This window comes from Passer domesticus, chromosome 4, assembly GCF_036417665.1.
Source record: "Passer domesticus isolate bPasDom1 chromosome 4, bPasDom1.hap1, whole genome shotgun sequence".
In the NCBI taxonomy this organism is placed as follows: domain Eukaryota; kingdom Metazoa; phylum Chordata; class Aves; order Passeriformes; family Passeridae; genus Passer; species Passer domesticus.
Genome location: NC_087477.1, coordinates 54,828,623 through 54,841,557, shown reverse-complemented (window position 1 = coordinate 54,841,557; position 12,935 = coordinate 54,828,623). Strand labels below are relative to the sequence as shown.

Sequence of the window (12,935 nt, the reverse complement as noted above, 5' to 3'; positions counted from 1 at the left end):
TGTATTTCCCTAATATGGAATAATTCCTGAAAGGTGATATCTTGAGGATGAGTACAGCCTTTAAATAATGAGAACACTGACATAACATAAGGAACAGGTCCTTTTGTACTCACACTGACCAGGTACCAGACTGATTACACCCAACCTACACCAGTGCCTGCTTTACTAAACAGCCTGACAGCATGAGACCCAGAAACAAAAATGTATGACATGCAAACAGATCAGCAATGATGGGGTATTTTTAGCACTACTTTAGGAAAAAGACCTCACTGCGTAAGAAGTGGGTCAGGCAGCCTCACTCCTGGAGCACTTGTATTAACCAGGGCTACTGAAGGAGGCTTCAGTGAAGAGAGCTTCGCCACTGACCCATCAAGATCACTTTCTTTCCAGATGAAACCAGGAAAGAAGAAACAAAATGTGAAATAGGTGGGGAGGGAGGTTTTTATTTTTGCTAGGCAGAGGACAGCTAGATTTATAGAAGGCAAGGGGATAATATACGCACTTTCTAAGCACTGAACATAAGCATGAAGAGAATCTGCCTACTGAAGGTCACAACTTGTGCAGGCTGTCCTACAGATTATTTATTACTGTGAGAAAGGACATGCTTTTTTAAGTCACATCTTTGAACTACAAGTAGCTACTCAGTAAAGTATGGGTCTTTAAGAGAGAAACCCAGAATTGTGTGAGACCCTGTTCATACTTTATTAATGGTTTTGCAAACAGTTTCTTGTTATTTAGTCTTCTGATCAGCACATATTCCAGTGATTTGTTACGTGCTATTGCATAAACTGAACAGATAGTTGCAGACTTTGATCTTATCATATTCACACAGACTTTTTAAGATGCAGAGGTGTCACATCACCACTGAATTTGTCTGGACGAAGGAGCTGTGTGAAAATTCTGTCTATGAAGGACTGAATGAGTGGTACATGTCTCCTCTGCATGCAGCAGGCTCTTCCCAAACTGCTGTTAAATCTTACCCCTTTCCTGCCCATTACTCTATTTACTGGCAACCTCCAAACTCACAAGGAGGTATTTCCTTGTCCTAGGAAAACACTGTTTTTCCTAGCTCTTCAAACTATAAAGGTTCCAGGAGTAAACACAATACTTCAGATCCTAGTACTTTGAACATTACCCTGAACTTCAACCACAGCAGGGAAAACATTCAGGCTGAAATATGAAACTCATCCAAGATGAATTACTATGGTAATCTACCTGTCCCTGAAACCTTATTTTTCACTGAGATTTGGAAATGTCCAAGTGTTTTGAATCCTAGATATCTATATTTGGACATAGTTGATCAGGCAAAGTGATTAACTCTGAAAAAATTGACCTGAACAAAATGTTAAAAAAAAAATTAATTTATGCAGAGATTGTACTTAGTATTTAAATCTTCCTATTCTCTACTTCATTGTAAAATTCACAGATCTTTATGGAAGAAATGCTCTGATGGAATGCAGGGTAAAGGAGTAAAAGTAATTTCTCATTGCTTTCTTCTGAAGCTTAAATCTATGATAAGGGCTGCTGTAAATGCAAGATTTTCATGGAGATTGTAGCTTATGATTCGTGCTTGTGACATTCTGCAGAAATATGTCCCAGCCTGTGTGGTAAATGCTACAGATACCCTGTAAGCCCAGACTAGCTCTGTCTCTTGGAAGGTCCTGACCTTCCCCCAACACTAGGGAAGACCTCTCAGTGCCACTCCGGACTGAAGCAGGAGTCACACAGATCCTTTGAGAGTACAAAGGGGACACGATTCTCCGAACTGGTAATGACAGCTGAGCTAAGGCAGTCCCTAAGGGGCTGAAACACAAATGTAAAATCACTCAGTTTTTTTTTTTTAGTTTAAGGGTCTCCTTGCTCACCTCAGCTGCCAGAAACAGAAATACAAGTAGTCTAGGTACTGGGTTTTATTCCAAATGGTTATAGACAAGTGAAGATGTTCCTTGCTCAGCCCTGAGAATGTTTGCTATGGAGAGGGCAAGGTGGAACTCCTCACTCTTGCAGACAAGGAGAGTCTCTCCAGTAAAACCAAAAACCACAACCTACTACTCAGCCAGAATTTAGTATCTTTTATATCCATCCTTTCTGTATCTTTTCACAGAGCTTTTCTTGAAAAGATGCTCCTGATTCTCTAACTGATGCAAGTATAATTCCTGACCTCCTCAGCTTGCTCTCGGGCTGCCAGATCCAAAACTGGTCTGTTCTCCCAATCAGGTACTAAGCTGCCTGCTACTGGCCTTCACTGCTCTGCCAGCCATGTCTCAGGGCCTCTTGTACTACTCCACTTCCTTGTGATACAGGGATCACACATATTTTTTGTGTTAGCTAAATGATGAAACGGGGTTTAAATGCCTATATTAAATGTCTATTAATGAACTAACCACACTAACCAGCCTACACTAATATATTGTTTCAAAATTAAATAAACACTGATTTTGTCTTGCAAAACCTTACTAGAAGAATTATGAGGCCAAGGCCAAAATAAGCAAACACTTTGAGGCTGCAAATTCACACTTACATTGTTGCCCTTGCAGTAGTAGGAAAGAGCTGGGAAACGCCTTCGGCTGCGAAATTTGGAACTCCCCACTATGATATGTGCAGTTGCAGACTTTGGTACATAGACTTCTGTAGGATAGGAGTCACAGACCTGTGGAAGGAAACTCTGTTTGGTCTACAATGTACAAGTAGCATTAGCCATTTCCACAGCAAAATCAAAATACCAAGGAACTCTAACATCCGGGAATAGTCTGTTATTATTGTATACATATCACTGCCATTCCTCAAAACATTATTTTGAAGCTGGAAAGTGTTAATCGTAACTTACAGATGGAAAAACTGTAAGAAAATGGTTGAAGGGCTGTATTTCCAAGTGTTAATTCATGTCTTGTTGAGAACAGACAGGTTTAACACACATTCATCCCAGAAAGGATTTATTGTTACCTTTGGTTGGATTTACAGCCACAGTATCCTCTGTAGCCGAATTTGGGAATAAGGATGGGAGTGGGTGAAGCTCTCAAACATTCTGCTGGGAGGAAACAATAATGGGAGGGGACAACAGAGCCAAATTTTTCAGAAAATTTGATAATAAAGGAAAAGGACAAAAATAGGGACATGGCAACAAGAAATTAAGCCACATGAAATGAGGCTACAAAAAGGCAAGCAGCCCTGACAATGCCTACCACTTCTGAGAGGAACAAGATGTGCCTGCAAAAAAAGCCCCAGATTACTTGTGAAGACAAGTTAGACCACAGATGTAATCCTGTTTTTACCCCCTTTTCCTGATATTGTCTGTAGCATTCTGACTGGGGTCAGAAGGATATTCAGTATCTCCCTTTGACTTTCTGAGATGACTAAAGTACTAAGGATGGCCAGGAAGAAATTATTTTCTGAGTCAAGAGATATGTAATGAAAGAGAAAGGAAAGGAAGGGTTTGTGGTTACATTGCTGCTGTGGTGAACTGGATTTTATTCATCATGACATTTTTTCTACACTTTATCTTAAAAGAGATCATACATTTTTTCCCACTCATTTTAACAAAAAGAAAACAAACCCTGATAGCACATTCAGTCTTCTCTGAGAATGTCACAGTGCTTCCTTAACATGGATGTGTTCCAGCAACAGAACCAATGGAGTGCATAGACAAACTTCTTTCAAAAATATATTGGTTATTATTTCTCACAATTAATTAACATTAAAAGGTTAAAAACTTCAATCGTACAAGACCGAATGAGGCAGGACAGCAGGCAGCTACGAAGATATATGACATATAGGACCACTATGAAAATCACTGGCAGTCAATCACAGATGCTTCAAAAGGAGTGTGGGAACAGCCAGGGAGGAAAAAAATATTGCCAATTGTTCTATCTGGAATAATTTTTTAAAATTTTCTTAAAATGACTACGTAGTAATTTTACATAGCCCTACATATCAGGGAAACTCTTATTCACACATATAACCTTAGGTATGATTTAAGCTTCTTCCCAGGCAGCTGAACTCTAACATTTAAAATACAGTGGACTTGTTTTCTGCTCTTCATTTCCACATCTGTTAAATGAAGACCCATCCTTTCTCTCACTTACTGTGTGCCATTTTATCTGAAGCAGTACAGTAACGTGAAGTAGTAGAGTAACTGCACCTTACTATATGTGTATACAGAACTGAGCAGAAAGAGATACTGCCACTAAGCACTGTGGTGGTCCTCATCAGGCTGCTGCTTTGTTGTACAGACAGCCTCTGTGACAGAAAAATCACAACAACTTACTCCATAGTCTCTGTTTACATCACTAATCTGCCAGTAGCTGTTTGGAACACCCATCCGATTATATTCTTCATTGAGGTCCACAAGCTTCCACCCTTGCTCTCGTTCTTCTTTATCTAATTTTGGATTGAAGGAGAAGCAATACAGCTCTTCATATTTCACTGGGGAAAAAAACATAAGTAAAGAAACAGAAAGGCTAAACGACTTCAGATTTCTCATCCTGAAATCACACTTCAAAACCAGCACTTGGCACGGACCTTGATGCAGCTTCCTTTCAAAGAGTACACTTTGCTTTACAAAAGCACATCTCCTGCTTTATATCTACTGTCCAGTAAACTTTGAAAGTACATGCTCTTTTGTTATTTTTGTATATGTTGCAATGCATGTGCCTTAAGAGAAGTGCTACTTAAAATATACGGTTCTGCTAGTCTTCAGTAGATTTGTAAAAACTTTCCCCGGCACAAAGACAAAATGTCAGCAATATGCTTTCATCCAGAGAAAACTAAAGCCAGTGCCAGAGTAAGCACTCATTCTTCAAAAGAATTTGCTGTCTAGAGGTATTTTAGAAATCCCTTTATTAATGTAACATCCATTCTGTGGCAAAGAAAAAAGATATGAACAATGGACTTTGCAGAACATTCTTCCAAAAATGAAAAGAAAACCTCAGTAGTCATTGTCCCTAATTAGGAAGCTTTCCAATAGATCCAATGAAATCAGTTTTGTGGACTGCAAAATTCTGTCCTTGAATTATTAGCAAATGCATTCGAGATGCACATGATGTAATAGCATAAAAGATGCACATGCTACATCAAATATTTTATCGTGACCAGGAAGTGGTTTAAGCAGCTATGTCACCTGTCCCCCACAACCACATACCATATATGATAGTTTGGTGGTGCTAGAGTTTTGAAACTTTTTAGGCATATATATGCATTTAATTAATCCTAATCCTGGTGACCAGTGGCAGCCAGACACCACTGCCATTGAATTGCAGCTGTTGCTGGGATGTTCATGTTAACTCTGTCAGGAACATACTGAAAATCAACAAAGTCTTGAGTAGGGAGAAAGAAGAGAATGTTTTCCACATTTTCCAGCAGTTTAAACTCCTGTATTCTCTAATTTCAAACTTCTGGTATGGCACAGATTAGGAAGACAGTCTCGTTTATTTCTCCCATGTTAACCTAAAGTTTCATCACAATCCATAAATCCAAGCTGAGCTTTTAGCAGCAATCTGAGCTCCTGTTTTCACTGCTTTGTTGTCAGAAGCATCTGGATTTTCTTTCCAATGGACCTGTGGTCCACAGGCACAAGCAAAGCCTTTAAAAATCTGCCTATGTATCCTCAACATTATAAGTATTACCATATGATGGTATCTGCACATAGTAACAGAAATGTTCAAGTATTAGTAGTCAGTGCCTTACCACATCTTTGCCAGTACTTATAGGACCTTTCCCAATCTTTCAGTAATTTTTCCATAAACATCTGCAATCCTGCTATTAAATATGTAGTATCTTATGGTCAGCTTGTTTTACAAAATGGCTTAATTAAGCAAAAAGGCCAAATTCAGCTGACGGCTTGACCTTATTTAAATTCTAGCAAAAATAAAATTAGGCATAACCTCCACCTTTACTGTAACTAGGACATCAGATAGCATAGAACATTTTAAGCTGGTATACAACATGAGTAACATTCTCTCAGGAATGAATGAAAAGAACAGGCAGAGAATAGAAAATAGAGCCTGTATAGGTCAAATTATCTGCTTGTGGAGTAAAAAATACCTTCTAATGCTGAGTAACCATCATATCCAAAGGAAGTACAGCTTCATGCCCTGACAAAATGACAGGGAATAGCACTGTCAGGTACAAATGACTCAGCTTGAATCAGAGCCTTCTAATTTTGAGTAGGTAGGCAAGAACATATCCTGTCTCAAATCACAATAAGATCGGTTGCTGGAGAAGGAAAACTGCTGTGCAGTTAAACTATGCAAAGAGCTAATTCTGCAGTGCTGTTACTGCATCTTCTTTCCTCAGACCTTCTTGTCCACTGCAGTCAGTCACTGAACTGGTATTCAGGGTCCTCAGCTATTCTTCCTTTCATTATTCTGGTGCATAGCAGCACGCACACCTCCTCCGCCTCCAAGAAAAAGGATTACAGAATCACGTGCCTTCCAGCATACATGAACATGTACTTGCAGCTGAGGTGCATGGAATGAATCCAGATTTTCATCAACAGAACCACTGATTGAATTTTTCTAATTGTTTTAAATTTCTCTGATTACTTTCACCCTGCATCACCTAGCTTACCAAGTTACTTCTGCAACAGTTATATAGTACTACTGCTACTATTAGTGCTTTATAAAGCTCAGTAGCTGTGCTGGTTGACTGTGCAAGTTTTGTCCCCTTTACACAGTAGATAAAATTGGTACTCTCTTAGCAAGAAAAAAATTAAATCCAGTTGTTGTCAGCTTTGTAAAGACTGCAACAGATAATTTCTTTGCATACTGTTAAAATAATGATAAAAACCAAAGCTGGTGTTATATTTATAAAGTCTTAGTTTAAAATAAACAATCCTGAAGCTTTGTCAGTTGGGTCTTAGGAGAGCACAGTGCAGAGAGGAGCTATAATATAATGTAGGCAACCAAATGTTGGGCTTTGATACAATATTTGGTTTTTCATTGAAAAGGGGAAAGGTTTCAAAAGCATCTTGAACTGAATTCAGAAACACACAGGGCATATTCAGAATGTAGATAATAATAAGCCAAAACACAGGCAGCCCAGTGAAATAAAACAACTACTTGCTGCTAAGTCTTTCACTGATTTTAAGGAATTTCTGCACAGCACAGTCAAAATGGAAATCTTGACAGGACCACCAAATGTATTGTAAAGTTTTTGTTACAACAGGGACATAAAACTTACCTGAATTTAGAATATTCTCCTAAATTTACATTTACACAAGTCATCCAGCAAATTAGTTGCACACAATATATCTTTATAATATATTTTATGGTACATGATGCCCTAGAGTATTATTTTAAATACAAGTTCATGTCATACTTTATGGAATTAACTGCTTGTTATAATAAGCTTTCTTCATTGATCTACAAATGATTACATCAATATTTCTCTCATAACACATCTCTATTGAACCTTTTTTATTAACCTGCAAGGGACAAAGATGCACAGGTACATTTCTTCCATTAAATTCTCCCTATTCAGGATGAAGGCTGATTTTTGTGCTGTTTTCTTCCCATACCTGGTCGAGCCAGACGTATCAGAGATATGTAAACGTCATGGCAGTCTCGCTCCTGAGGGATCACCAGATGGATGACCTGGAAGTTCTTGCAGCGGATCAGTAATGGGCAGCCAGTGGCAGTGGTGGCTTGCTTCTCAATAGAGGAAATTTGGCTGTGGAGAACCTGAGGGTAATTGGAAAGAGTTATGCTAGTCAAATGTTTAAGAAGAAAAGCAAATATTTATAATGATGTGGCAGAGCAGGCACAATAGCTTCCACTACTCTTTCAGAAAATCCTCATGATCCTGCTCTTGTAGTTTGGTTCTATCTCCAGCTTCAGGCTCAAGCAGCTTGATACATCACCTGCAAAGAGGCATTTCTGGAGTGTTTCAGCTGCTCAAACATCAGCCTGCTCACATTATCCAAAGCTTTTTGTTTACTTGCTTTAGTGTAAGCTAGTGGTTGTCAAAGCTCTTTTCATCTATTTGCACAGGGAATAGATGAACCAGCATCAGTTACATAAGGCTAAAATATTGTGCCTCCTCATGGGTAGAATGGTAATGCTGATATAATTTTAAATACTGCATCAAATGAGATTAAACATTACAATAAAAATCTGGTCATGAATAGCGGGATCAAAGGAAGATGGAGTTAATTAGTGCAAAAATGGACAAGGGCTGCATAATTAAGCTACATAAAAGACTCTCCGATGAATGACACTGAGCAACAGCTGTACCTATATGTGTCCATGTGTGCTGGTTTTGGCTGGGGTAGAGTTAATTTCCTTCACAGTGACTGCCATGGGGCTGTGTTCTGGATTTGCGCTGAACACAAGGTTGATAATATAGAGATGGCTTTGTTATTGCTTACATGGAGCCAAGGCCTACTGCAGTGCTGGCCAGGAAACACAGCCAGGACAGGTGACCCCAGATGACCAAAGGGATATTCCAGACCATGTGACATCATGTTCAGTGTGTAAGGAAGAAAGCAGGAAGCAGGGCACACTTGGAGTGATGACATTCAGCTTTCCCATTCACTGTTACATGTGATGGAGCCCTGCTCTCCTGGAGATGGCTGAACACCTGCCTGCCCATGGGAAATAGTGAATTTGTTCCATGCTTTGCTTTGCCTGTGTGTGTGGCTTTTGCTTTCCTAATTAAACTATCTTTATCTTAACCCATTTTCTACCTTTTACCCTTTAGCTTCTCTCCCTGATTCTGCTGGCTGGGGGAGTGAGCGAGTGGCTGTGTGGGGCCACTGGCCAATGGCTGGTGTTAAACAACAAGAAAAGGCAATATATGTTGTCAATCAATCAAAACAGCTATTTCAAAATACCGCTTTATAAAAAGAATTAGAGTGTTAAACCAACAAAACCACTGATTCAATGCTAGCAGTAAGGGTGAAGGCCAAGAATCGACAGAGCCAAGGAAGCAGTTCACATCCAAGGCATTTCCCCTCAGTTCTTCCTGGATGATAGGTGTAACAGTGCAGTTTACAGCAACTGTTCCTCAGTTAATCACATCTGGTATTCATACAGTGAAGGCCCTTCTCTTCCTCTTACTATACCATAATATCTAGAATCCACTGAAAATTTTTGAAAATACTAAGCTAGAACTTCACACGCCCTCATAAAAGCATCCATATGAACAAAATAACTATTTTTAAAGTGTTTTGGAAGTAATTTTCAAATCACCATCAATAAAGTGCCATGCACTTGCAGCCAACTGAAACAATAAAAATTCATACCCAGGTTTCTTTGCGAGTTTCAGAACCATTCTCCACAAATATGACATGAGTAGCTGTTAAATACAAGGTTCCCACCACAGCTCTTCTTGAAGATAAACGATCAAGTAATCTAACATTTTCCACCTATACAAAAAAGTGACAGAGGAAAAAAAAAAAAAGAATTATTAGGCTATGACAGAAAGCTCAATAGTGAGAGCCCAATGTTCACATTTTGTATATTACAAAGTTCTTTTCAGCACAACATTAAATATCAAAGAAGTATAACTATATGAGAAAATGTGATTATGTAATTTATTTCCAGATCTTCCTTAATTTTCCTTTTCTCCCCTCTCTTGTGGTACCTCTGTATCCAAAAACCTGTTACTTAACACTTCCAAAGACAATTTCTCACTTAAGTTCTTCCTTGTGATCTCATCTTACCAAAACCCTGTGACAGCAAGGCAGGGCCTGTCCTTCAGTTAAACTCTAGCTCCATTCAAGCCATTCCAGCTAAATTTAAATAATAAGTAGGAGATAATGCTGGTAGAGTGTCTTTCTTCAATGCGTCTCAATCAGACAAATTTCTCCTATGAAAATCTCTGTTAAGATTTAAAACAATGTTAAAAGAGTTTAAAATAGTTAAAAAGAAACATTTTGATGTTGGTCCCTACATTCCTGTTAGGGCTGACAGCAGAGGTCCCACTGGAAGCTTTTGCCTTCAGTAACTTTTCAATGGGACTAAAGAGCTCCACTTCCACTGCTCTCCCACCTTGGGCACAAAATGGGCATTCTGCCTTTGCTGCACTCCTGACAACAGGAGAGTCTATAACACATTATTAACTCTCAGATCACCAGCTTGTGACTCATACATCATTAGTATTGTGTATATGGCATGTGCTATAGGCACCTATTAGGGGTAGGAACTAGATGATCTTTAAGGTCCCTTAGGACACAAATTGTTCTAGGCTTCCATGATTTCTGACTGAGAACTAGAATAATTTTAAAAATCAACAAGCTGGATATTCAGTGGGATAAAACCTGTCCAAAACAGTTACCAGTTTGCTACCATGGGTTTGATGGATCTCCTACTAAACAATTTAAAACTATTATTAGTTGATTTTCCTGAAAAACAGAATGCCAGCATCTGACAATCACATGTTTGCAATGTGTATTCCAAATACATTGCACTATTTTAAAAACAGGAATGAAGAAAACCTTAAAATGAGAATAAGCTAGTTTAGTACTAAAATGCCTAAAATCAAACCATTATTGAAGCAGAGTCATCTCCCTCAAGGCCAGTTATAATCTGTTTTAAACAAAAATAAAGCTATTTATTTAAACAAAAAAGCCTGCTAGAAAGCATGGATGAAGTCTTTTCCCAGGGCCATCTACTTCAGAGGTCATATATTGGCTTGAGAAGGAATGGAAGAAATACAATATTAACCAAGCACGCACTGAGCAGCAAGCAAAAGAGGAGGGATGATACAAAAGAAAAATGTAGGCAGTGCATTTATGAAAGGAACCCACAAAACCAATAAAAATCAGCATTGTCTGGATGAACAAAGGTCCCTACACTGCAGCCCAGCCAGCAAGGGCTCTGCTGCACAGGCACTGATCTTGCACAAGGCACTCATCACCCACCCCAGCCTACAAAGTGAGCTAGCATGGGCCATGAAACACAAGCAAAGCAGGCATGCACACAGCAGGACAGGGCTGAGGGATCAATTTCCAGACCTCCTGGATCACATCCTTCCCCACTCATCAATCACAGCCCCATGAATGAAAAATGCTAACCAACAAAGCTCCTCTCTGGTTGTGATTTGTTGGTTTTTTGTTTGTTTTTTTTTTAATACAGAGTTACAAATAAATTAAAGGTTGGATCTGAATGAACAGGAACAGTTGCAGTAAGAGCTGTGTGGTAAGTCTGATTTCATCAAAGCAAAGGCAGTGGCTACAGCACGGAGATCAGAATTCACCTCTCCCTGCAGTTCATCTCTCAAGAACAGACAGTTGCAGCAGCTGAGGGGAGAGGGGCAGGCATGTACTCATGCTCCCTCAGGATCTCAGCCCAGCTCTGGGGCCTTCCTAAGATGAGGTCACACTTTTTAACTGTGTTTACATTCCATTCATTTCATTAAAATAACATTTTGTATATCTGTAACTTATTGGCATCTGTAACACCCTGTGAGAGTGAACTTCACCTTTCAGCTATACATTGTACAATAGAATCCCTTCCTCCTGCTCTTTTTGAATCTGTCACCAGTTGTGTGCCACATGTGCTCGTACAGATCCTTCCCTCATGTTCCAAGAGTGAAGAGCCCAACTTTACATAGTTGTGACCTTTATGGAAGCTGTTCCAGACAAGTTTTTCCACACTTGTGATTATGTAATGGAATGGCAATGTTTGCTGTTTTGCTTCTTATTTAGTTTTTAAAAGTTCTCAAACATCGCTTGCTTTTTTGTCTTCTGCTGAAAAAGCTGGGGTTTGGGTTAGTTTTGGGGTTTTTTTTGTTCTTGTCTTTTTTAGAACTAGCAACTGTAACTCTTAGTCATGCCTGCATACATAAGTTAAGATCTACCCCCCATGTGCATTATCTTGTATTTAATAAAGATAAATTTAGTCCATCAGTATAATGAGACATTGCTCAATCTTAGATTTCACTCTGCTGATCAAAGGATTCAGAGAATGAGCCTTCTTCCTTCTTCTGCACTCTCCCAGTCATGAAAAGAAAGACATGTCCAGCAGTTTCTTTAAACCTAGAGAGTCTGGGAATAGAGGGAATGGGAATATGTTCATTTCCACAAGAGGGGAGCACACATAGCAATAGTGCTTTGGAAGAAATTATTTCTGTCTAAAAAGTCACAGCATGCTGAGAAATCGGCATTAATTGCCAAAATTTATATCAGAAAGATATAATAATTATTTTTCTGGTTTTTTCCTATAAAACAATGCTCCACTTTTTCACCAAAACAACTGTAGACTTTATTGGAGAATGTAGGAAATTATGTATGTACTAACGTGTCAGGAAAAAGCATAGACCATCACATGTGCTTCACCTGAAATGAACAGCTGGTGTGAGAGACCAGATCGGAAAACACAAGTCTGTAAAGCGGAGAGCTGGAAGACCACAAGGAGTTAGAAAGAAAACATTAGCCAAGGTAGTCTAGAGAGGGGCATCTAAGTAAAACTACCATAATTTAAATAATTAATTCAAAGCTCTTGCCTCTTTATTTTTTCTCTTTTTATTTTTCTTTCCTGATGCCTGCGGTTGTCTAGGCCTAAAGAGAAGACCACCAGGAGATTCACTGCTACAACTACAACCGCTTACATAGAGATAAATAAAGTTGCCCAGAAAGTCTATTTCCAATGCAACACAGATGACAGAAAAAAGGAGGCAAAAATAGAAGTTAAAGGGAGCACAGATTAAGAACAGATGGAAGGCACTTTTTACTCAGAGAATAAACATGACAAATGACTTACAAACAAGGTTGTCAGGAGGTCATTCAAGAAAAAAATGTCATATTAGGGAAAATCACGGGCCAAAGTTTTATTCAGGCACAACTCCCACCAGTTTCAACGGGACTCCCACCTAAGGAAGAACAGCAAGCATATGACCCTGAAAGTATTTGGAAAAGTCTGCGTGCCAAAACATTATTCCTAAAAATATTCAAGTACCCTAATTTGTTTTCATTTTTAGTTTAAATAACTTCTTTTATA

The 12,935-nt window shown here is 38.9% G+C and overlaps 1 protein-coding gene across 2 annotated transcripts in view; it reads right to left on the bottom strand.

Moving 5' to 3' along the window:
* Nucleotides 1–12,935, bottom strand: part of MTMR7 (myotubularin related protein 7) — a 41,936-nt gene that overhangs the window by 21,335 nt on the left and 7,666 nt on the right. For both annotated transcript variants that reach the window (XM_064418046.1, XM_064418045.1), the window contains exons 2-5: nucleotides 9,239–9,361; nucleotides 7,514–7,676; nucleotides 4,265–4,422; nucleotides 2,522–2,650 (exon numbers count right to left, since the gene is read on the bottom strand). In XM_064418046.1, coding sequence (XP_064274116.1) covers nucleotides 2,522–2,650; nucleotides 4,265–4,422; nucleotides 7,514–7,676; nucleotides 9,239–9,361 — 573 coding nt within the window. The remainder of the gene's footprint in view (nucleotides 1–2,521; nucleotides 2,651–4,264; nucleotides 4,423–7,513; nucleotides 7,677–9,238; nucleotides 9,362–12,935) is intronic.